This window comes from Pagrus pagrus (genome assembly GCF_965226575.1).
Source record: "Pagrus pagrus genome assembly, chromosome: 7".
Lineage (NCBI taxonomy): Eukaryota > Metazoa > Chordata > Actinopteri > Spariformes > Sparidae > Pagrus > Pagrus pagrus.
In genome coordinates, this window is record NC_140191.1 from 27,273,358 (window position 1) to 27,299,924 (window position 26,567).

Consider the following 26,567-nt stretch of genomic DNA (forward strand, 5'->3'; position numbering starts at 1 on the left):
CAATCTTTGTGCTTTTGTGCTACTGTTGTAGCTGAGTGACTCATGAGAGGCTTTTTACGGTAATGATGAAATATATGGCATTGTCTGACTTTAAAAGGAATCAATTAACTCCTCCAAGAGTTCGGCACAGATAATAAAGTGGACACTGACATAACAGAGCATTTGTTTTGTTTATTTGCCTGACAATGCCTCAGTCTCGCAGCCGCTCTTTCTGTGTCCCTGTCAGGTTTATTGTGGGCTCAACCTTCAGCGCAAGGCTGGGCTTTATTATTTTAATAAATTGCCCTGTATGAAGAGAGCACTGGTGCGTGTCTGATGCATGTCCCTTCCTCTTCCCTTCCTCCCTCGCCCTCTCTTTCTTTCGAATCCACCAACATCGTGTTCTTGCCCCTGAAATTAACGGCACACTTGCCAGGGAATAAGATGCATTCATAAAGGAGGAAGAGGGCGGTGAAATGACTGAGGAAGAGAGCCCTGCGCTTAGCAGACGGATGTGTTCTTCCTGTTAAGCCAGTGGTCATCAGTCGTCGGGGCCACCCAGCCTCTCGGGGCGGCCTCAGACAGCGCAGACATCCACAGAGGATAGATGACCGTGAGCGGGGGCAGTGGAAGTGGCGGTGAAAGATAGCCCGCTCTGACGCCACCGGTCATCGATCACAACTAGCCACCCTGTAGAAGCGTCCTGAGAGAGAAACCCAGGCAATAACAGTGGGTTGAATTGTTGAGACGGCGGGTCAGTGTCAGACTGGATGGCACCACAGCACCTCAGCCTCACCCCCTCGCTTACTGTCTCTCGCAGAGTCTTAACATGACGGCATTAAGCTGGAATACAGAGGCTTATTCCCACACTCTGACATCATGTATTAACTCAGCGAGGAGACTTTTTCATCCAGCAAGCTCATTTGGTCTTTATTCTATATTCACTTTACATAAAACTCTCAGAGCAACAAAAGATCCACTTTTTGGATGATTTATTTGGCTCCTCTGGTCACAAATCTGACTTAAAGTGAGGAGAAACTCTTGGCCAGGGTTTCCTGAATTAGTTAGAGGGAAAAACCCTGATGCATAAAAGAGCACAATTGGCTGTGACAAGCGGCTTATCTTCTAAAATTAGGACAGTGTCTCTGATGTGATTATGGTTTTTTTTTGCTTGGGTCCTATTTTTTTCATGGCAGGATAATGTTGTGGTAGATGTGTCAGTACTTGAGCCTTTGATGCAATATCTGTGACCCTGTAGCAAAAGAAGCTTTTTGGTAGCCGTTAAGGAGGATGCCTCGGAAGTGATTGGTTACCTTTACTCTAGTTTCTATAGACAGATATCTGCATATGAATGCAGAATCTGTAGGGACAGGATTTTGGTATCAAAAGCTTCTGGTTTCCATTTGGGAAGGCTTTGGTTGCAAGCAGGTAAACAAAAGAGCCGGAACAAAATGGCTGAAATGCCGTCTTGAAACCCATCGACTATCATCTGACCGGCTCACGAAAGAGGAATCCTTGGCCCAGATATCTGTTATTCATTATAAAAATTTCTGCTGACTACATTGGAAGCCCCAAAACATTGGCCGCTGACCTCAGAGGCTAAATCTTCAGCAGACGATAGCTGATGGGTTCCAAGATTGCCCCCACTCTCTTTCTATAGGCCAAGGCCCAGTGGTGGTCGGGTAACTGTATGTCTCCATTATGGTTAAATGCCAATTTTCTGAACACTCATATCTCTTTCAGTGTGAGCCTGAAGGTTAATACTTGACCTTACAAATAGCAGCTTGACAAAGAAATTCTCCACACAAGGTTAAATATACTTGTTGCGTACTAAGCATTTAATCAAACCTGATGGTCATCCACAGTGGATGTAGTTGCTCAGTTGTCAGAGATGTTTGACGCAACCCTTTCTTTGCAGTTTTTGTATGTTTTGCCCAAGATTATTTTGGTGCATTACCTTAACTGGATGGTTGGAGACCAGCGATAGGGACGAGCAACATGTCGATAGAGGAGTATGGTCCCAGGCCAGAATCAAGCCAGTTATACGGTACGTTATGCCTCTTAACCAATAGGCCACCAGGTTTTCACTATCTGATCCCATTTCCTCCCATAGTCCAAAGATCAGGTGAGTCACAAGGTCTCACTTGTTTGTTTAACTCTCTTTTGTTGTTAGCCTGCAGTAACTGGTGAATGTTTGGTTCCTGTACCCACCTCATGCTTGTTAGCTGCCAGTCTGCCTGTGATCATGAAGTCTTTCTTTTTGAAAGAAAGATATTGTAGGAAGAAAGTTCTCTACCACTAGAAGTACTGTTTTGTGTATATATTGAATTTACCTAATCAAGGTCTGGGAGGATAATATTCATGTCATTGGATAATATAAATAGTTCTACATTTTGGGAATTATGTTTATTCATTTTCTTTCCGAGAGTTAGGTGATAAGTACTAATTTAGCACGACAGCTAGCTAGCTTGTTTGCAGTGGTCTTTCTTAAATGAAAAATTTAGCTCTGTAACATGCATTACATCAATGTGTTACACATCTTAACTGCCTAATAAAACATACTGTGGTGTTGACACAGAGGATATATTGATATAAACTTGCTACATTTGAGTGTTGTGCTAAGCTAATGAGCTTTGTGGACATCTCATGAATGGGCAGAGTTGGCTACCAGCAGCATTTACCTACTGAGAGATAGCACTCATGAGCTAAAAACTTACAGTACTGGACATATGGTCAGTGTTACAGCAAACTATGGTGACTATGTTACACTGAAAACATAAATTTGTGTTTTAAGAAGTAGTTTCCTGGCTTGAGCTCCATACTTGACGGACAGATATGAGAATGATACTGGTCTTCTCATCTCAAGCAAATCAGATTAATTCCCAAAATGTTGAACTGTTCCTTTAACCTCCCATATACCACGAGGCTACAGCTGGCAATTTATTTTCACATTTTTCAGATAGTGTTAATCCTCTCTGTTTGTATGCTTATTGATAAGGCTGAGACTCACAGATTATATCAAATAATGACCAGTGGGACACACTCCATAATTGTTGGTATAGTCCTTTAACTGTAGCTACAATATTCACGTAAAAAGGTCTGAGTGGCAGCAGTCAGGCTTACGTAACCTAAGCGTTGAGTAATTAAACTGCCCTGCTCATCCAGATGATCGGGTGATTCAGCTTGGCATTGTCACGTTCCTAACAGGAAGCACACAACATTTGATTCATGTTTCCCCTCTTATGAATATTTGGGCCCTGCTGCCAGAGTGAACAACATGTTAATCTGTTGTAGTGTTGACAGCTTTTGAGAGACGACGCCTCACTTCCCCGATGAAAACACCTCTGAGAAGGAGGGATTTTCTGACAAGGGCTGTTAAACACCTGTGATTGCCGCCATTGTCTGGATGCCTCAGCCCCATTCCTGCAGCACCTAACTGTCTTTATTGGTCGTCATCTTGTTTACGTGTCTTGTACAGGCTGCGGGATAATAGAGCAGAACGCATGTGAAACACGGGAGAGTGCTTGCTGTATGTTTTGTATTTACACTCCAGCTCCAGAGATGCTACCTAGAAATGCCATATGAGATCTGTGAAAATATCTCAGGCCATCGCTTTTGCCATAAATACCTCAATGAGCCTTTCCAATAACCACACACTGCTGTAAGGCTTGTTTGTGTTTGCCAGCAGGTGCATTTGTGTCGCATGAGTGAACTCCCTGCTGCGTTTATGTCATAGTGATTTCCACTGTAAACAGGAAAATTCTTGGAGGGAAGAGCAGATTGTTATTGTGTGAAAATGTGTGTACAGTGTGCGTGCGTGTGTGCACATGCTAATTCAGCCATTCCAGTGCACACAAGCTGGTGTTCACACCAGCGTGCTGCAGCTCGGCTTACGTAACCGTGCTTGTGTATTCCGTCCATCCGTTGACAGTGGAAAAGCGGCAGCTCCCCAGTGGCTTTCGTGTTTGTTGTTCCGTAATGAAAGCGTTCCTCTTCTCAGGATTAGGCTGCAGCCTACCTGGCTCTCAATAGGAAACTGCTGAGATTAACACTCGCTCCCCAGTGCCCTGCTCTCAGACGATGACAAAGCCTCACACAGAAGACCCTCTCAGGGCTTTTGCTGGCAGCTGCTGACACCAGGAGGTTTTTACATGGGTTCTTGTACCACTTTCAAGTCATTAAACAGAATGATTCCCTCACTAGTATATTACTACACTCTCAAGTGCTGATCTGATCATGTTAGAAAATTAATAATAGGAAGATATAAATCGTGCATTCACTGTAAACATATGCACAAATTAAAGTGTACTCTAAATACTCAAAGGCAGACTCTATAATGACCTGTCAGCCATAAACAAACAGGGTAATTTGCAAAAAATCAGAAGAACATAACTCCGTAATGAATGTCGGTTAACTAACTGGCTCGTGCGTTTTTTAATCACCTATTAAATACAGAAAACAGACAATACATCAAACATGCTAGCTTAAGTAGACCAAAGTAACTCCCATAATTTCCATGCAATGAGGCTCATGTTGTTGGATGAGCACAGAGGGATTTCTTTCATTTTCCTTCTTTGGTCACACTACAGCTTAATTAGAGAGTGGAGCAGTTTTCAGAGAAAATTGGCCTTAATAACTAGATTCAGCTTTATTGTGTGCTGCTGGAAAGTATATCTCTCAACCGATGAGGTTGAAACGAAGAGAGAGGAGGAGGCCGGTCAGCCTCCCTCTGAGGATGTTATGGATGATTTGATGAGCGCTCTAGGCAGCTGTACAGCAACACAGTATATCACGCAGCTACAAGGCCCTGTGGGGTGGCACTGGGCCAGTCTGAGACCTGTCTAACTACACTGTCCAAGTGCCAAGTTTACCAGCAGGGCCCTGTCCAAGGTCAGACAGGAGCAGGGGGCCAAATAAAATTCACTGACTGCAAGTCCATCAACAGTCCTCTTGTACATCAGTGTAAGAGTTGTTGACAAAAGTCTTTAAAAATGGTAGATTGTTGCTTTTTCCTGTTTTTATATTCCTGTATATCAGGGATGCATAATGGGGTTATTTTCAGCCGATACTGATGGACAATTATCTACTTCTCATGGCCAATACCGTTAAGCGATCATTTCACAGATATGCAATTTCACAGGTTGTGCAAACCTCAGGTTGCTATGCTGCTTCTCCTTCTCCTTCTCCTTCTCTTCCTTTATCTTATCTGTGGTGGCAGATCACAACCTAACTTTAAAGGTGCATGCCTCTACCTACTGCATCGGACTATGTAGATGATGATTACGATGATCCATATTCCTATAATGATTGCTGCTCCTGTTGACCTAAACTTTTCACTGATGGACACCAAAGCACACACTACCCAGTACAACCAGAAGATGGAGCACATTCAGTGTTGAACAGGCCCTGACTCAGTTTCAAATCACACTGGTTCACTGTCCTCAATTATAACAGCTGTTCCAACCTCGGCCCACCTACTACAGATGCCAGGAGAGAAACACAGGTAGTTCCCCTGTCAGATTGCAGCTTGAAAGAAACACTCCCCTCTTTGCCTTTTCTGATATGAATGAGTGAACAAATGTAAACCTTGTTTTGATCACGTCTCTAATTCAGCTCAAACATTACAGGAATTCTTGGCACTCCTGACTCCCGTCTCACCACAGCACTGCACTTAAAAATGAATAATGCATCACGGTCTGCTGCCCAATTATTACAGCCTGTTCTGCCCTGTTGGTTTTTCACTTTTCCACATTCATTTACGCACCGCAAAATGCCATCTCCTCCTATCCCTCACCAGATGAGCAGACACTTATATGTCACAGGTCTCACTATGCCCCCTTGAGTCGCACATAGGCGCGGAGGAGTGCCTTGGCTCCAAATGCAAAAGTCTCAATTTATGAGAATGTTACTATGGTGGGTGTCAGATGGGTGTCATTCTCTTCAGGTGTCATAAAGCCCCACGCTGAAAGGCTATGAAAATATCCTGGCAACAAATTGGGGCGGGCCGAGCTGGGTTGCATTCATAAGGATATATCTATTAAATTATTTATTTGTAAAGACTTTTCAAAGTTCAGTTTTTACCCATGACCTGAATTTTAATAACCTTTTTAGTAGGTTGAGTCTGCAGCTCATTATTATTATTATTATTATTATTATTATTATTATTATTATTAAAAATGAAATGTCAAACTAAATAAATACCATTTATTTATTTCAATTGTGAAAATGTTGTCTTCCACATACTTTGTAATTTTATGTATTTGGGAGTGTTAAACACCTAAGCTGTTGTTCCTTTTCTGGAATTCAGTGAAAAGGTTTCTCTTCATAAGGTCCCCAGCAAAATGAGCAGTAGAGGTTAGTTCCACTAATTGGGTCTTTAAACCGAACTATTCTCCAGTTTTGGTTCTTGAGTATTAAATCAAGCGGAGACTGTATTTTAAATATACGTGTATTGTCAGCCGTGTTGACGTGTATATATATGCCAGTAGGGCAGTAGGCTGCTGTGAACGGAGTCAGTCAATTGCCCAACTGCGTGGCGCAGCTTGACTCCGCTAGGGGCAAAAAAAAAGTTGCACTTGTTGACGTATTTCCAAGAGTTCCTGTTTCGGAATGTACAGCACACATAGTGGTTGAGGGTTTTCACGCCACGAGTTTCAGCCGTTACGTTTTGCCAACACTGCGTTCTGTGCAATGACAGCGGGCTTTAGAACACGTTGAAAGCTTTGTTTTAAGCTAACCTAGCTTAGTTTTGCAGCACTAACACTATGGACTACATACTATCTGTTACGGGTAGCGGCGCGAGAGTTGTCAGAGACGTTATAGCTCAGAGACTGTGGCCCGGACTTGGACCCGGACAGGATACTGTCCAAATACAACAGAACCAGCCTGGGACAACACACGAAAGTCACACCGTCCAGTCCAAAACAGGTCAGTCTAAAGTTAAGTCACGGTTGGCTGATAGTTGGGAGAAGATGTCAGCTTCACAGGGAAGCCAAACCTCCAACGCATGCCTTCCTGCAGAGCGTAGAGCCGAACTCCCTTTAAAAGCAGTCAGTTTAAGGTGTCGTCGTTCTTTCGAAAGTTTTCTTATCTGGCAGAACAAAGGTTAAGACATAGAAACAACCATTATGTGTCACTCTCCAATTCGGCCAAGTTCTATTCTATTAAGTGTCGCTTATTCTGATATTATTTCAACTTTAAGTTAGTTTTTGGTGCGGTTATTTCCGCACCCCCCTGTCTGTGTTCAAAGCATTTGGGCAGCGTGACATACAAAAGTTGAGTTATTTGAAATACAGCTATATTTTTTAATCTCTCTGATGTCACTCGCATACAAATTAGTATATGACATTAAAAGACGAGATTATTAGCAAAGTTTGCTACAACTCAAACATATTCAGCTGAAATAGCCTAGTGACATTATTTCATTTGCAGTGTTTTAAAAACATTGAACTCAGTTTTACAGTGGCTGTGGTGTGAGTCAGGCTACTGCAAGTGGGTAAATAATAATAGTCAGTGAATAGAAATAAAGGTATACTCATCCAATTTTCTTCTTTACTAAAGCTGAGAGTAAATACGAAGAACCTCTGTCTGCAAATGACCAGACCCACCTTTTTTCCACAGAACTTGTACATGTCATAAAACTTAGGATTCATGCAGTACGTGTCAGTTTTTGAGTATGAAATAGGGAGATGGTGCCAAGTACATTATGCAATACTTAGAGGAACACTTCCCGGACAGTGTAATCATAGCACTGAGAGTCTCTATGCTTGCTTCCCTGCCTGATTTCCTATTTCTGAACTGATGTTCACTCATAAAAATGAAGTAAGTTCATGTCCTCAGTGGTTGCACTTTGCTTGTTCAGTTGTGTTGTGAGGACACGCTGCATGCAACAACTGAGGCATTCCAAATATTTCAGATCAGCAGGCAGTGCATGCTCAAACTGTCCAGCCAGTCCGTGAACAAGTACGTCCTCAAGGCTTTTCACATCAGGGAGTATCTCCATGTTAATGAAGATTGGATCCCCCCCCCTCCCCCTTTCTGCTTTGCCTCTCACACATAATTTATTATGAGACCCATCAGTGCCTCCTCTGACTTTGAATTAAAAGTGGAGAAATGTAGCACTATTGAAATGAAAAGCAGAAACGGATTTGAGCTCTCGGCCACACGATCCGTCGAAATATCACACAGAATGCTTTGCACTATTAGGTAACATTAATTGGTTGTTCTGGAAACACAAAGTTGCAGAGTGAGGGCACACTCTCGCCCTACTCTGGTTTAATGTACAGTGTTTTTGCAGCTCATGCAGAGTCATCAGGCTCCAGAGCTCGGTGGCAGGCAGGTTAATTGTTCGATCTAATTAGGACAAAGATTAATCAGATGCATGCTCTGCTGCTCTTGAAACGCCACGGATGGCAGGCGGGTTCATTAACAGTCCCTGTGCCTCTCTCTTCCAGCGACAGAGTGGACCGCGGGGGCGGCTTGTGTCTGCAGGCTACTGCCCCACTCAGGGGAATATAATGAGACTAACTAGACGTGGAGTCAGGTAGTGGAAGTGAGAAGATGATGTTGTAGACGAGGGTGGGCATGGAGGTAGTGAGTGAGGTAGTGGGCACTGCAATGTGTGACAGGCTGAACACTGAAAGGACAAGTGGCCCTGTCCACACTTACCCAGGAAAAACAAGCTTGATGACACCTGTCTGATCATCACTCACTTGAGTAAATGTCTGGGCTCCAAATGCTTTGTGAGGAATGAGACAGCACTTTGTAAGTTCATATTATCGGGGCACAGACATTTGTCCGGTTAGTAAGTGTGAATCTCATATTTAATCTGTGGTTTAAAATCAAGGGTTTGTTGCTCACTTTCTGAATAGAAAGGCCTATTCACATTCAGTGTCTGAGACTTGAGTCAGGGCTCGGGATCTCCCCCTAATGTACAATCACTTGCTAACACAGGACCAAAGTTCTCCATTCAAGTCATGTGATGACACCTGAGGCAGATTCATCTGCTGAATTAAGACTGCAGTATGTGGTTTAGGGCTGCAATTCATAATTATATCCATTATCAATTAATCTGACTGTTATTTTCTCCATTAATCAATAAACCATTTGGTTTGTAAAATGTCAAAATATATCACAATGTCCTAAAAACCCAAGATGCTGCTTTCAGATGTGTTTGATTAGCCCTCAAGCCCTTTTTGATTTCACAGTGGGACAGCCCTGAGCTTTTACAGATTCATCAGGAATGCGTGTCAAAGTTCAAGTTCACATGTGTGGTCAGTTGGAATGGGGAGTTTTAACCTGATGAGCGACCAATGCATAGAAAAGAGACAAAAGTAGAGATGTAGTTTTGCTTTCAGCTGCATGGGAAAATCACAGCTTCAACATGACGAATTATGACATCTATAATTGTTTTGTGAAGGCTGTTTGACATCCTCTGTGTAGATACTGTTGTTAACATCTCACAGCTATCTGGGGTATGTGTTTAGCTGGCAGTTGCACTGAGATGAATAGATTTGCAAAGACTGAATTGAAACTCCTGCAGGCTTTCCTGCAAGGCGGCAAAAGTATAGACGACATAATAGAGAGATTTCAGGTATCTACTGTTAACACAGAATTACAACACCTGCAGCAGGCATTGAAAACACATGCTACGGCACAGCTACAGCACAGCATGCTCCTGCAGATCATCCTCCAATCATATGGTTTGCTCTAATCAGCAGCTTATGACTCTTCCCTGGATGTCCTGAGAGACTACACTGGATGAACAGATACAGTGTTTGTGCTTGTAATGTACTTTTTCTCATCTGATTTTATTTTTAGAATTCTGTGCAGAAACTAGAAAGACTGATTATTCTGAAAGGCAATTCCTCTGTTTCCATAGGGGATAGACACATGTACAGTATGATGGTGATTATGATCTAATATGCCATTTGATTGGAAATTGGATATGTGTATACAATCTGTCACGAAGAGGGAAGACTTGGTAACAAATGAAGAAGTCCACTTTTAAAAGTCATCTTGTGTATTTTTTTTAGGGCGCACTTTACTATCAGTCTTTTGTTTAACCAAGTCTTACAATTGACTCTATCTTGAACAAAAATGTGAAAGGTCACAGCTCTGTGCTGCAGCATGTAAGTATTGAGCAATATATTATTGATCAGATTTTCCATTTGCTGTAAGACAATGATTCCCAACTGCTTTGGCTCTTGAAGTATAGCAATATCTACTTACTGTAAGGCCCACCATCAACAGTGTTATTTCTGGGTTTGTAGAGGACTCAAGTGCATCTATTCAGAGGGTGGGGTTTGGGGACTTTTATCAATAAATCATATGCATTGTGGACCAACATTATTACCATATCAGTGTACAAAAAGTTGTAACAGCTAGAAAAAACTTGCTTAAGAAGTCTGCCGGGGACTAACTTTAACCATTAGGTTTGGAAAAGGCCATTTCTTTAAATTTGTTCCTCTCCACATTGATTTTATATTCATTTGGCTTAGGTGCAAAATGGCTTGGGTGCTGCATCCAAGACTTATAATGGTAGGGAAAACCCTAAACAATGGTGGCATGTGTGTATGGGTTTTGACTAAATCAGCCAAAAAGTTATTATTTTAGGTAATTTTGGAGACTTGATTAGGCAAAACTTCAGGTAAAATTCCAGTAAATAACAAGAATAAAATAAAAGTTTCATGAAGCTTCTGAAAAAATTTGTAAATAAAAGATGATAATTTTTTTCTGCTTCTTATCCTGTTCATTATCATGTGTCCCCTCAGATTTACTGCTCTAGCATGAATTTAATTCTGGACATGCTGTTAAAGTGGCCATAAGATCGGACTGTGTGCCCATATATTAATGGCAGATGATTCACTAGTGCACGTTTGTCCTCTTGACATTGAACTCCTCTCTGCATCTCTAAGTTCTCTCCATCCCCCAGGGTGTTCACTTATTTGTCACTGTTCACGTTCAGCCTAAGGCTGACACCAGCTCTGCTGCAATTATCAGGATGATTCAGAAAGTGCAATCTGCTGATGCTCTCAGCACTGTAATAGGTGATTTTAATCACCTTAATTTCCAAAAAGTCCTTGAGCAGTTTGTCTCAGCATGTCACTTGCTCTGCGTGCCATTATGTGACTCTCCTGGGATCTGTTATGACTCCGTCAAGGGAACATAAGTGGCAGGAGTCCCAATGCGATCACCGGACCACAGCACCATACACCTGCTTAGAGAACCTTGTTCAGGGTCTGAACTAATGACTGCTCTTTGACTTTTCAAGGATGCTTTGTCCACACAAACAGGACTGTGTTTTTAAGAGTCAACAGTATCAATGATCACACTGACACTATATCTTTCTCCAAGGACTTTGTCCCGAAAAGGTTGACAGCCTGTCCCATGAACAGGATGATGCGTCTCCTGTGAGGAAAACTAGAGGTCAGTTTAGAGATGAAAACAAATTCATATTAAAATAGGGACCCAGAGGCTGGCTAAGCTTAGTAGCAACAAATTTATGTCTGCATGACGAGGAAGGAGAACTGACTGGAACAGATGACAAGACATATAACAGGGTGATAGGCCTGAAAGGATTTAAATTAGGCATGTGGCCAGTAAGCTGAGTAGCGCTATACATGTTGTGATTGCCATTCTGAGATCAGTGAAAGGTATTTTCAACAGCAGATGTTTCAAAGAGGCCAGAGGATGAGCGCAAATGCTGAGTACAGTTGACGTTTAAAGGAAGGTAATTAAGACGCCCTCCTGAGTGACTCAACTGCATCTTTAGCATCTTCATCACTCCAGCTAAAAAGAGAACACAGCCTCTGGAAAGATTGCAGCCCTCATATTCAAGGACTCCACACCTGCGGTAGTAATTTTCCTACAAAATAAATCCAAAAACTGAAACCATAGACTTGAGAGGAGCATGGATATGACGTCAACTGGAGTTTTCTAAAGGGATCTTTTGAAGGTTGGATTTGGGTTTACAGCTTGCAAACTTCCTCATCATACTTTTTTCTTCTGTCTTTCTAAGCTGATGGACTTTTCTTGGCTCTGTGGGGTTTGGTTATCATGATGGAGAAAGAAGCTTTTTTTCATTCGTTGACTGATATTAGAAGAATTTCACTATGTTTTTATAATCTAGTCCGTGGGAAGCTAATGTGAAGACACATTAGATCAAGTGTGCAGATGATCGTGTCACTCTGCAGCAGGAGGTCAGGGATCACATTGTGATGTCATTTCTCATTGTGAAAAACGTTGAACTTTTGAGCAACAGAGGCATGGGTCTCTTTCCAAGACTTTTCGAGACATGAGACACACCAACAAAGACTAGTTAGTGAAGCATAGGTTTTCCTATACTAGTTCGATTGAGTTACATAACGTGGGCTGCAAATGATCAAAGATTAAGTAGGTGAAAGTATATAGGGTTGTTCCTTCTGTGTTGTGCTTTATAATAGTCATTTAGTGTATTTAAATTTGGCTCAGTGACTATGAACGACACTTTATTTTATATTAGGAGCAGGAGCGCAGTTAGTCATCTTAGTTTTTATTGCTGAGGCTCAAAATGTAATTGCAGTGTTGGCATCTCAATTTCTTGAGTTTTAAACAGTGCTGCAGATTCTAATTCACTTATTAAACTCTTGTTTGAAGAAGCCCTAAATACATTTGAAAATGATATGACGATTGTAGTGATTTCTTTGAGCCTGATATTATGATATACAGGTTTTTGTGATCAATAGATTGTGGTTCCCTGGTGTAACTGAACTGTCTGGTGTTGTTCCTTGAACAATTAATGTTTCTGCGGGACCATCATTTCAACTTACGAAACACTGTCGAAAGCCCTACTTGGAGCAAGCCTCCGTGGCTGAGGGGGTGCATACAGGACTCTTAGGGGTTTGTAACCCACTTGGAACATATTATCATACTGTTCACTCACTCATTATTTTGACACTAAGTTCACACACTAAGGAACTAAAATGCTTAGGTTTAGGCAACAAAAATACTTGGGTTTAGGGAAACATTGTTTGGATTAAAATACACCTATTCATACCATTTGACACGTTACAATCTTACTGCTACCATGTGCGTATTTTTCCTGTCTTTTTCCCAAGTTGCAAAGCTATGACATTACAAAAGCATGACTGGTCAGTTTCAATGATGGTCCTGGAGGATCATCAATAATGATGTTCTAGGAACAACCCCAACCAGGTGATATCAGATATGTGTGTGTTTCCCTACTGGAACTATAGTCCACAGTTGTTATATAAATATGCACTGGTGGTAGCCAATGGAATACAGTGTGACTTTCAAGGTTTTCTTTTATAAGCATGATCCATGACAATACAAGGTAATAATGACATATTACATGGGAATAGCTCCCATTTTGTTTTTAATTAATTTCTATTCAGTAGTTTTGTAATATCAGTTCATGTTAAAGTATTTTGACAATACTTAGTAGCAAGTTGACCCAAATTTTAAGGCCAACCTTTACAGTTGGCAGTCGAAAGGAAATACTGGGGCTGTTATGAATTGTAAAGTAAACACAGCTCTTAGCGCACACTGGTCAAGGTGGGGCTGCACTGGCACTAGTCAACGTCTGTGGAGGACAAGTGCCAGTATGACAGATGGCAATGAGGTCAATGATCAAACTTTCCCCTGTGGTTTTAAATGCGCGAATCAACTCCTGAATGCCAATGGTCTAAGTGGAAGTGAACTTCTGAGGGAAATTTCACAGATTCTTTTTTTCTTCTCCCTCTAAGCTTGCTGTATTGTGAGCCTGTTTTGAGATGAGTTTTGTTTTATTGTTAAAGAGAGAGACGGTTCATCAAGTTGTCAAGTCTTGCACCCTTGTGTGTGATTTAGTCATGCAGACGGATTTGAGGAGATGCTGTCTTCATTTTTTCCTCTCGATCTCAGTGGACCTGTCTGGGTAAATGGAAAGCAAGCTGTCTATGTTGGTGATACAGACTCCAGTTTCTGGTTTGCCATTACAGACTGTGGTTAGATGGGAGGTGCACTTTGACAAGCATTTTACATTACTCACTGCTGATTGCTGTTATTTAATGCTGTAGTTGGAGATCCTTTTCAGATATCTTACCTAAGTATAAGGAACTTTCCTGCAATATAATATAGAACGCAATTGCAATTTGAAGTTCAGCATTCAAATTGTACTTAATTATTTATCAGTGAACTGTACATAAGTATCGTTATGCAAAATGATCTAATGTTTTTATTAGATATTTGATTACATTATCAGTGATGCCTTAAAGAAATAGTTCACCATTTTTGGGAAATTTGCTTATATACTTACTTGCTGAGTGTTACTTGTGAAGATGTACATTGTACACTCATGTGCTCCTTTGATACACCATTATCTACTACTAAAGTAGCCACTGTCAAGAAAAAGTTAATGCACTTAGTTACTCTCCAAAAACTGATTTAATGCAACTGTTATTATTTACGAATATGTATAAATATATGACTGTTACACCAGTATCCCCTGCCTGCACCCAGTTCATTTGGCCCATACTGCCGGTTCAAATCTTGACTCCTGAACAGGACCCTTAGCTTTTGGCTCAATAAGAAGATCTGATAATGCAGAGTTTGTGTTTCTCATAGCTGAGCTCATCACTTCTCTTGCTATTGATTGGAGCTGTAACCTGAGAGGTTAGTGTTGCAGCTGAGATGGAGAGTACCAGGGCTCCAAAGGGCGAATTAAACCGATAAAGATGCAATTTTGTGTCACAAAGGTGGACGACACAAGTGTTCTCATGCCAACCCTGCTCGTTCTCTTCAAACTGTTTTCTACCAAGTTTTCTCTTGAGGCAGTTGAAAGTTTGTGTCATTAAGGGTGATTATATAATAATAATAAATGGACGCTGGCTCTTCTGCATATCATCATATATGAGTTGAGTCAGTGTGGCATTACTGTCATTGTAAAGATGAATCAGAGAGTTGTTGTGGAAGCTACAGCGAGTGTACATTATGTATATGTATCATCGCCATCGATCCAGCCAATGCAGCATTAGACTTCAGCCATACCATTCATCATGTCCCCCTTTACCTCTCCAACACACACACACACACCCTCCCACTCTTAACTTTGACTTGCAAAGATATATTGCACAAAGTGCAATAACCTTAACGCCAAACGCTGGAGGAATCACAGTGTGATTAGTGGGTCAAGCATCTGAGTGCATGTGACAGACAGGAGGAGGAGGGAGGAGGACAGGATCTCAAGCAGAACATCCTGTTTTTAGCTGTTTTAACTGTGGATCTTGTGCTTTTACCATACAGTTTACTGTGTGTTAATGAGATTTCAATTTAATTTGCTTTATTGGCATGATGGATTAAACATGTTTCCAAAGCAAAAAGTCACATATACACAATATAATCAATCAAAGAAAAAAAGTAAAGAAACCAAATTCATATATTTATCTTGCATTGAAATATATCTTGCGTTGTGACATGTAGTAACATTTTCTCCTGCCAGTTCTACTGTAGTGCTATTTTCTCCCAGAAAGCTTTGAATCATTCTGTCTTTTGGGAGGGTAAGAAAGTCTGGGATTTTCTGATTAAATTTGGGGAAGACATTTTCTCTAATTTCTTTGTATTTGGGGCAACTAGTGAGAAAATACATTTCTATTTCAACTTCTCCTGTTTCATACAGACTCTCTTCTTTTTTTTCTAGCCATTTTTCTTATGGGGACCAGTTTCAATAGCAAGTTTATGGTCACTAAGGCTGTATTTGGGTGATGTTTGTCTTTTCATATGTTCATATGCTAATTGAAATTCTCTGTCAAGTTAATGATAGCATTCTCCCTCTCTCTGTGTTTCTCTGCAGAGCATGTGCGATTCTAAGTAGACACGAGGGCTTGAGCGAGGGCAGATTGTCCACTAGTTAGGCCGGCCCGTCCAAGTAAAGTCTATGTGTGGGAAACATTGTTAAGTCAGTCAGTTAGTCTGTCACTTTGGTCTAGACTGAAATATCTCAACTACTGGATGGATTGTCTTGAAATGTGGAACAGACATTCATACCCCCATTAGGAGGAATTGTAATAATTGTTGCTATATCCTAACTCTTCATGTACTGTCACCATCAGGTCAAAGTACATGTACTGTGGTTTATGACCAAATACCTGCAAAACTTAACGACATTCCCATCAGCTGTTAGTAACTGTTTAGTGCTAATTAGCTTGCTAACAGTCTAACACTAAGATGAGGATAATGGTAAACATTTTGCCTGTTAAATAGGACTATTAGCCTGTGTTAACTCTAACAGGTAATGTAACAAAGAAAAACAGCAAATCTTTACATTTGAGAAGCTGAAAACAGGTAAGAGTTTGTTGTTGTTACTTGATAAATAATCACTTCATATTCCTGCTGAATTATTTTCTGTACACCATTTCATCGCCTAATTGGCTCTATACTTCTATGAACACAGTAACAAGAGCAACACATAACAGAAACTTGTGCAGTGTCTTGTGCACTACACAGTCATCATTTAAAAGCAACAACTCAGTTTCAAGACAGTATTTATATGATAAGAGTATCATATTAATAATATAAATGTAAGGGAAACAACTTGTATGGTGACCAGGTAATGTTAATTAATACTTAAGTTAACAACCTCAGCAGCACAACTCGTTATTGTTAATGTATCATTATGATTACAGTGAGGCAGCTTAAGTGCTTCTCCTTTTCATCCAGAACAATACGACTTTACCACAAGCTGAGATTACTACTGTATAATGCAGACAGGTTTGCCACTCTTATTTTTTAATAACACCTTTTTCCTTTAAGTCTGCACCAGGTTCGTCACTATGGAAACAGTCGTGTACACGCTGTCGGAATATTAATTAAAATCAGAGCGTGTTAGCATTAACAAACCTCAATAGTGAAGAGTGTCCAGCTTTAAATATTGAGAATGTGGAAAGACAATCCTCTCACAGTGTAAAGAGTTTAGGCAACATAACCAGCGACACAACAGGAGTGTGATTAGCCGCCATGGGGAGAGTGTTAATGAGAGGACAGGGCAGATCCAGTGCCTCCTGTTCCAGCATGGATGCACACACACACATACACACACACACACACAAAACTGCAGTTCAGCAAAGTTTCCCATAAAAGCTGAGTGGTGTATAGGTTGGTCCATGGAGGCTGGCAGTGTAATATAGAGCTGAGTGGTACTGAGAGTGTTGGCAAAGGGTGTTGCCTGTCACACTGTGTTCTCTGTGTTAAGTTGACAGCTCCACTAGACCCATGTACTGTATATTCATTACAATGGAAAGACTTCAGCTTATGCTAGCACTATAGTAAAGTTACACAGCAATAATGGCCTGTTTCTTAATACAGTGCTGTTGGCACTTCCCCTCTATTATGTGGTGTTCATAAGTCTTCTGAGACAATGGGACTGTTGACAGAAAGTGGACATTTGCTGCTGTTGGTATGATACATTGCCCTTCAGGCAACTTGCAGTGAGAGAAGTAATTAGATGATCCATAAGTGTAATTACTTTTCTGCTGGTAAGAGACATTAAAAGTATTAAAAAGTCTTAAGAAAAACAGCCAAGCTTTATCAAATGTGATCTTGTCATTTAAGACTGTAATAGCTCCTCTCTGCCTTATCATGGTGGCCCCTCTCCTTTAGCAGTCAGCCTATAAAAAATCATGTTCCTTTTTTAATTTTTCTGAAGGCTAAAAAAGTATAAACGAGATAAACCATTTGCATGTTGCATGTCATTAAAGGTCCAATATTAGGCTGATTTTTAGGTCAATACTTTTATTTTGGATGTCTAATGGAAAATATTTACATTATTTAGTGTTGAAAGCATTTTTCATACAGTTCATTGCTGCAGCACTTCTATGAAGTTGTCTTCTCCACCTAACGACTTGGTGTTGAGATAACACTAGCTTAGCTTTAAAACCAGAGTTTGTCACAGTGATCGTCAGCAATTTTTACCCGTTTTATTTTAGTAAGCATTTTACTGCATATACTGGCTGATCAGTGTTTTTTTACAGACTCTTGACTTCCTGTCAAAAGTAACCATTCTCTGTATCCCTCTACATCCAACACAGCGCCTACTTGTCAGGATAAGAGCATTCACAGTATTTCTTTTAACTATGTTATACTTGTGTTCCTACGAACAACAGTTACTAAATGCAAATTCTTGAAGCTGCGTGATTTTGATGAACACAGAACGACCCATCCGTTACCCAACCAGGTGCAGACATCGCAGCCTTTGATATCCATTTTCTGACCCTTGCTTTGTCCTCCTCCCCATCTCGTCAGCCTGTCACAACACATTTTGCTGTCGAGGCAGAAAAGCAAATGGCAAAGCAATATTATTTTGTGTTGTATCATATTGGATTTCTGATTTAACTAGCTAGCAAGCTTATTCTGATTTGAAAATGTGTCCTTCAAAGGCTATTATGAACGGTGCCAGTGGGCTGTTGATGTTGTTCAATGAGTTTAATGTCGAGAGATGTTAAAGCCAAAACTTTGTGCATTGATGTCCAGAATTCCCATAATGATCTGCTGTCATTCTGTATGAGGAAATGTATCAGCCAAAGTGTCTTATACATAGCTACAGTTTTACATACAATGAGCTTGACAAAATAAGAAGTGCAACTAATAAATCAATTTTATTTTAACTGATTTAAAGGTCCAATTTGTATGCAAGTCTCATTCCCAACTTGTCAAATACTGACACTTTTTGATTGTAGGTCGGGTTGACTGCCATCCCAAAACATGATTATTTGATGAGTTGGGAATAAGACTCAAAAATAAACTTCCTTACAAAGTGGACCTTTTAAGTAATTAGTCAAAAAAAATAGAAAACTAAGCAAAATACGGCCTTGCAAATTGTCTAAGCCCAACGTGTCCTATTTAAAGTTCTTATCTTGTCTCAAAAACCAACACAAATACTATTTAACACATGTATAACATGTTTATTATAATATCACTGAGCAAAAAGCTGCAAATCTGCACATTGTAAAAAGCCCTAAGGATGGCAGTGTCAGGCTGTGGTTTAGTTCACCACTGAAATATCTTAACTACTATGGGATGGATTGCTGTGATTTTAAGTTTAGACATTCTTGGTCTCCAGAGGATCCCTCAACTTTTCATCTAGCACCATCATCAGCTCCACATTTTTTATTTCATTTCTAATACTTTGGTTTATGACCAAATACCTGCAAAACTGGTTACCTTCCCATCAGCCTCATCTGTACTTTGTGTTAAGGGCTAATTAGCAGATATCAGCATGCTAACATGCTAAATTAAGATGAACATTACATGCTAGGCATCAGCATGTTAGCATAGTTATTGCGAGCATGTTGAAATGCTGGTGTTAGCATTCAGCTTGAAACAGCACTGGGCCTAGTTACAGCCTCACAGAGGTGCTAGCATGGCTGTAGACTCTAGTTCTTGTTATTTGATAAACTTTAAATGATTATTAGAAGCATTTATGGATAAAATTCTCTTATCACAGTATAATTTTATATCCTAATAGACCAACAGATCAAATCTAGCTAATTAAAAACTAGGCAAATTAAGATACTTCACATTGATGAAAATATGTAAATCCAATGTTAATTGATTTGCAGCATTACCTGCAATTGTCCAATATGCTGTAGATGGTAATCGATGGTAATTTTCTGAATGTCAACTAATCAATACTTCAAGTAATCTTTTAACACTAAAATGAACTGCATGACGCAAAAGTCCTCAACAATGACCACAGAGTCGACTCACCAATTCTTGACACAGTCATCAGAAACACTAACTATTGTAAGCTTCAGAAAATGCAAAGATGGTATGTATAGCATTTCTAGTTTATTGCATTATATTTCACAGGTATTTCTGTTATTGTGTCCTGTCTGTGTACAACACACTGCTGTGCTCTGTCCGCCCTCCCTCACAAACTTTTGAGGACAGTCTCCAGTTCTCTAACTAGTCCTGCACAGCACCTGTTCAGTGTGGCAGTAGTGCAGTGCTCTTGCCTCCCCTACTGTTTAGGGCTTTTCTAAAAATAACATCTGGGGAGGGCTGTATCGCCGGCAGGCAGGGAAAACAAGGGAGCAGAGGGAAATTGGCTGCTTGTGTATTCTATCAGACCATAAGGGAATGTTAGTCAGATAGTTGTTGACTCTCCTATTCCCTGCCTGCTTCAGTTTGTCATAGCTGTGTATAAAGCGAGGGGGAACTATATATTTAGCAGCCATGATTCATTCTCAACAGATTGCACGGGTATAGAACACATCATGTTTATAGAGTCAAATACAGTAGCATTTGCATTTAGCTCGAGAATCGTCCAGATTTTGTCCATTTCTTGGCTCTAGGTTTTGGATTTGTTACAAATTCCCAAAGGTGTACATAGTTTCTGTGTGTTTTTAATGAAGACACATTTCATTGTTTTTTTTCTACGGATATCCATCAGCAGATATAAAAGAGTGACTGGAGCTTTGCTCTTCCCAAGCTTTTCATGGTGATGTCCTTGCGTGAAATTGTCGGTGTTTAACTGCACAATACTTTATGAATAAGCCATTCTTTTTTGGAGGACAGCGAGAGAAAACCTATGAATGCATACCTTTTGAAAGACTTTTCCCCCCTCTCTCTGAATAAAAGATAAAACAGAGTTTTTAATTATCTTTTTCAATATGTTCTTTGTCCTCGAGACACTTCATTTCAGAAATATGTCACTCAGCAGGGTGTTTATCACAGTTTTCATGTCACAGAACCCCACGTAGACATATTAAACCATGGAGATGCAGAGATTCAAGATCACATACTCTCTAATTATGATCATTTGTAGTGGCTGTTCACAAGGGCAAAAATCTTCACCCTGATACCTACTGTGCTCCTGTCTTTTCCAGGGTTGTGTTGCCTGAAGGCAGTATGGTGGACCATTGTCACGCATTTTTTGTTGAGTTGCTCAGAAAGGCATGACTTCTTGTGACTGTTTACATCCCCGATTTGGTGAGAGGCAGCCTTTGTTTTTCCCGACACACAGCAGCTCTTTTCCGTGTCTGAGGGAGTCGCACAGCTTCTCTCACAGTTGACCCACTGTAATTGTAATTCAGCTCATTAATGAGCCAAGTAAAATGTTCTTTATGGGAAACGACAACAGTAAAATAGCTTACGCTGTGGCAACTGTTGTCTTACTTGGTTGAACAACAAATTAGATAACTAGCGACCTCGGCTCACCTCTGTAAGAAAATTTTCCCACAGTGCTGTTCAGCGGAGATAACTGGGTTTACTTTATCTAGATTGGCATTGGCCACAGGCCCCGTTTCTTCACGCCTTTCCCGTGCAGCCTCTGCATCTCCAGATTCTGCCATTTTGAGCATGTTGTATCACACTGTCTCAATGCATGACGTACAATGTGTTACTGCTATGGTAAAGAAGCAGAGTCTGTGTGTCAGAACGGGAAAAAAATGAAAGCTGAAATACTATCTGTTAGTTTACTGACGGTAAAAACGTTCTTGACTGAAAATCAAAATTCCAATACATCACTGGATGCGGCTGGATCACATGAAACAAACAGGCTGTGATTTGTGGACTTAAGAAGTAGCTTCCCTCTAAAGAAGCAGGGCTTATTTAGAGACAACAGATGCTCCTGGTTGCCTGTGGAGTGGGATGAAACTAGAGCCTTTGTTACTGAAGATGCCCTGGTGTTGAGCTCCGCTGTGTGTCTGGAGTGTGAATAAAATGCCCATATCTTGTGCCACCATCCATGGTGAGGTTTAATTTTAGACCAATCACTGGCTCCCCATGTGCAAACACCCCTGCAGCTGCTAATGCATATCTGTTATTCTCTTTTGCTCTCTGTCACTCTCTCCTATTCCTCTCATTCTGTATTGTTGCGAGTCTGATCTTTTGTTAAACCTGATTGTGCTCAGCCTGCACCGGTTTAGTGTTTACAGATGTGTAGAAGTATGTTAAGCCACAAGAAATAGCAAAACACTGCACAAATCTTTAAAGTCTTTGCGACCCTGCAGCTAACAAAGCAGCTCGACACCTCTGCTGTTTACTTAACGCATCAGGTTACATGCAGTCTGCCACACTGCCATGACCTGCAATTAAGCAGAGACATAGTGGATTATATTTCATAACAGGAAAACGTGGAATCACAGTTATGATGTGTTGCCTTTAAATAGCAACCAAAACGCAATCATCCACATCCACAGGCCAGGTTTGTGTTCTCCCGCTGAAAGTAATCATCCTTCCAAGGTTTTCATTTGGATACTGAATAATTGATTTGGCACACGCCCACAGTTTGTGCAGCCATTGTGTTGTTTTTCAACACAACTCCTTTTCCAAGGTTTTCATAGTGCTACAGGTTATTTTATGCACTGACCCTGCTGGGCAGTGTTGGCAAAATCAAATATCATCATAATTCTGAGAGAATGCCTCCATATTGAATAAAGTACAAATAATCTGGAGATGATTGTTGGGCTTTTCCAATGATAATAAACACAAAGAATTTTGAGAAATGATCACTAGTAATGCTGATGACCAAACAAACCGTGACATTTATTGTTGGATTTGTACTCCAATACAGTGGTTCCCAACTTGGGGATCTAAGGGCTCATCCAGGACTGTCGAGGAGAAACAGCATAGATCTTCTACACAGAATTTTACTTACTATTTTAGACTTTTCTCAAATCTTGGCTTTTGATAATCTTGCGAAATACTGAATAGTTTCACCTTTTTGGGGTGCGAAATCATCAATCACAGAACAAGCTGAGAAGAAAAAAGAACACAGTAGAGGTATTTATGGGTCTGAAATGTTTGATCAAATCTGATACGGACCAGTGAAAAACCTGCCTGGACCTGACGTGCTTGGATTGGTCCTCAAAAAGATGGACCTGATCCAAAGAAAACCCAAGCACAGTCACACATAATTCCAATAGACCTGATGGTAAGGAGACCAGATCCAAACTGCAGTTGACCTGAACAGAGAGAACCAAAAATAAGGACAGCAGCATGATGAGCTGTTAATCACAAAGCATCTAGAGTCGGAAAGAGCATCAGTATGATGATGATGAAACAAGTGAATGTAAAGTCCCAAAATATTTATTTTATATGCTTCAAAGACTAATATAGAGAGGTGGCTTTTTTTTTCACCTCCTGCACCAACAATAAAACCTTTTTGTAGCCAACTGTGCAACATTTAGACAGAACATGACCATTTTCTAACCAATTTAACCAGGGCTGTACCAAATGGTTTTGAGCTTCAAAGCTTAATTCATACCGTGGACATTTTAACCATAATTCATCAGTTGTCTTCGCTTGATAGTTGAGTCTCATTCCCTGGTTGTTTAATACCGACGCTGGCTGGGACAAAGCTACCAACTCAGTGTTGGTGTTTGACGACCTGGGAATGCAACATAAATTACATTTATAGAACCACAATAACAAAAAATCTACTTCGGCTCCTACACTACCATAGTAATTTACTTAGAAATCATGTTGTGTATCTGCATTCACTTGGTGGTCAGCACTCCATTTCTTTATTTTACTTTATTATACATATATATATTGTACTTTATTTTTATTTTTGGGCTGTGATTAAATATTTGAAACTTCATTCAACAACCTCAATAGAAGCTTTAAAATGACGTGTAAATCAATACAATAAAATAATTGTCATGTAAAAAGCATAAATCCTTTACATAGGCCACTGATTTCCTTAAATATTTCCCCCTGCAGTGATTATGAGCTGATAGTATTATAAACAAAGACTTAGAATGTATCTAGTCTCATCTGACAACATCAGTATGATATCCATAGATTTCATGAAAAGTAAAAACTACAGTATCATCTTTACAAGACTGATATTTACACCTGAGGCAGCTCTGATTTCCCCTCCCCTCTCACTTTCAGCCAGGCTGTCCTGAGCCCCATGAATAGCAGCACTGGTGTATGACTCATGTTTTGAGCTATCTGAGATGCCTGATGAGAAAAACACAAAGAAAGGGACTCATTAGTCGTGTGCAACACCGACAAAAGAAAGACATTTAAGGGAGGCTTCTGAGGGCACTGGGTCAACTTATGTCCTGCTTAAATCCTTCATCAAAACTCCTTGAAACCTCTTCAGTCAGTACCGTTCTTGGCCCTCACACCCTACACTTCCAATCAACACTGCCTTGCACGTTATTCCACAAATCCATTTGCCCTTGTTCTCATAAGTCAAAGACGACCAGAGTCAGCCCCTAATCTAGATCTTCTCCATTCCCAAGAGTCCCCCTTCCAGTTTCTTTTATCTCCCATCCTATCTTTTGCCTCTCTTTCATCTACTTGCTTCAATATTCCATCCACCCTCTTGCCCTCATCTCCATGCTTTATCCCAACCTCACACCACCCCCCAGCTTCCTTATGTGCTTTCTTGCATAGATTTCGGTCACCATCAACCCTACATTAATGTGTCCTGTATATGCCCAAAACCAGCCATGTCTTCTATATGGTATTCCTCTTACTCTTAGACTAAAACCCCCAAGCTGCCAGCTGTTTCATTCTCTTATTCTCTATCTTTGTCATGATTCCCCCAACTGTCCAACCTGGATCGTCACTCTCTGCCTTCTGTCCAGTCTTGTACCTTGTAGAACCGACTAACTTTATCAGCTCTTTTCACAGAAAGTACAAAATCTGGATTATTCCTTTGAAAATGGCTACAACTAAATTTCTGAACCTCCACCCTTTTCTTCAGTTACCACTTCCCTAAACTACATCCCACTATTACTCAACCACCATTTAGGCAGTAAACCCTCCCTTCTCCATCCACCCTCTGGTTCAGCCCCCACTTTCCTTTCTTCTCCATCTCCAGCTTTAGCACCCCCCTCTTCCCAACTGAATCCATCTTCTCCTCTCAGGCTCCCATCCAGAGCGGCATTGCCCTGATGGAGGTCGGCCTGATCTCCGTCTGCTGTGAGAGGCAACGGGGAGGAAGGCAAGGTGAACTGGTTTCAACGGCTGTCATTGCACCGCACGGCAGGCAAGGAGGAAGAAGACAGAGAGAGAGAGGACAGTGTGATAGAGGGAGAGCAAGGGCAGGAGGGTAGAAGCAGAGCGAGAAGGAGAGAGAGGGAGGAGAGAGAGAGAGAAAGTGGTCCAGCGCTCACAGCTCACATCGCTGGCTGGCTGGCTGGCTCGCTCACTGTTGACGAATGAGCTGTCTACCCACGGGGCTGGGAAACGGCAGCTTGTGACAAGCTGGGGAGAGAGGAACATGAATGTAATGCGTACCTTGCCTCGCTTGCTTTCAGATACCGGCCAGAAGAAGACTCCAGAGAAGAAGGATGGGAGGCGCATGTCGTTCCAGAGACCCAAAGGGACCATTGAATATTCTGTGAGTAATGCACAAGCAACTCTGCTCTTTCTGTGTTAATGTCGCTGTGTGTTTTTGACGCTTTTCTGCTCCCGTGCTGCTGCCGCTGCTTCTGTGTGTGTGTCTGCTGCTGCTGGTGGTTTCTGTAGCTCTGACTAGCTCCTGTAATATTCTAGCTGTAGCTGTTGTGTTTGTGTGTTGTGAAGGCACCGTGTCTGACCATGCTTGGTAGCTCATTAGTGAGGGGAGAAGCATTTCGTGGATTTTGCCAGTGTAACACGTGTACCTCATTCTCAATCTGTTTACATAAAGAGGACTGTGTGTGTGTCTGTGTAGACAGACGTGCAGGGTAGCTGATAGAAAGCTTATGGAAACAGTGTATCCTCTGTTAAAGAGTCCCTGTGCAGCAGCACAACGCGCTCAGCTCCATTTTGCATGTTGATGTATAGAAAGGAGACAGTAATTGTAGCAGCTCCGTATGTATTCCTCCAGCTGGCTCAGAGCAGGACAGACGAGCAGGAGCGCTGGCAGGATGTGTATTTGTTTTTCCATTCGTTCTCTGTGCCACCTATCGGAGAGCATTCCACCACAGAGCTCGCTGTGCTTGCGAATGACCTTCCAACTGCGTTGTCATTTCTATTGATTTAGCTGTTGTGTTGAAGAAGGGGAGGGGGGGTGAGGCGATTGAGAGAGAGAGAGAGAGGGTGAGTTAGCGAGAGAGGGCTCTGGTTCCCTGGCGTGATCTGAAAATGGAGCCTGTCTCTGCTTTGCCTGGTTGTGTTCTTCAAATGACCCTCAAATCCAGCTGCAGTCAGACTGCTTTTCCTCGTCTCTCTCTGCGTGGCAACAGTGAGGAGTGGGATTGCTGTGGCTCTGCTCCGGCTGTCTGCCTGTCTGCTGAAAGGAGAGGAGGAGATGAAGGGAGGAAGGAGAGAGGAAAGGAGGGGGGGGCAGTCTCTCTGTGGTCTCTCACTGACATTCCAGTCTCTTCTCCCAAACTCCTCTCTTCTTTTCCGACTTCTGGCAATTGTTTTGCAAATGAGTTTCTCCGGGTTTCGCTCCTGGCTCCAGGAGCTGCTGTAGGTTTTGTGATTGGCTCCCTTTCCCCCATCTCCAACACCTCAGCAACACCGACGCCACCTCCACATCCTCCGCCTCCCCAACCTGTCAGGCATCCAAGACCTTCTGATTGACAAGGCCCTTGTTTATCTTGCTGATGTTTGAACAACCTAAACCTCAACAACAAGATATTTGTCAGAGCCCAAACTGTGTG

The 26,567-nt window shown here is 41.3% G+C and overlaps 1 protein-coding gene across 4 annotated transcripts in view; it reads left to right on the forward strand.

Moving 5' to 3' along the window:
* The window catches only part of oxr1a (oxidation resistance 1a), a 163,059-nt gene that overhangs the window by 89,181 nt on the left and 47,311 nt on the right, over positions 1 to 26,567 (forward strand). For 3 of the 4 annotated variants that reach the window (XM_084357216.1, XM_084357215.1, XM_084357218.1), the window contains one exon: positions 25,233 to 25,315. In XM_084357216.1, coding sequence (XP_084213342.1) covers positions 25,233 to 25,315 — 83 coding nt within the window. Of the gene's footprint in view, positions 1 to 6,569; positions 6,907 to 25,232; positions 25,316 to 26,567 lie in introns of those variants that run through there. The other variant, XM_084357217.1, reaches the window with a different exon arrangement.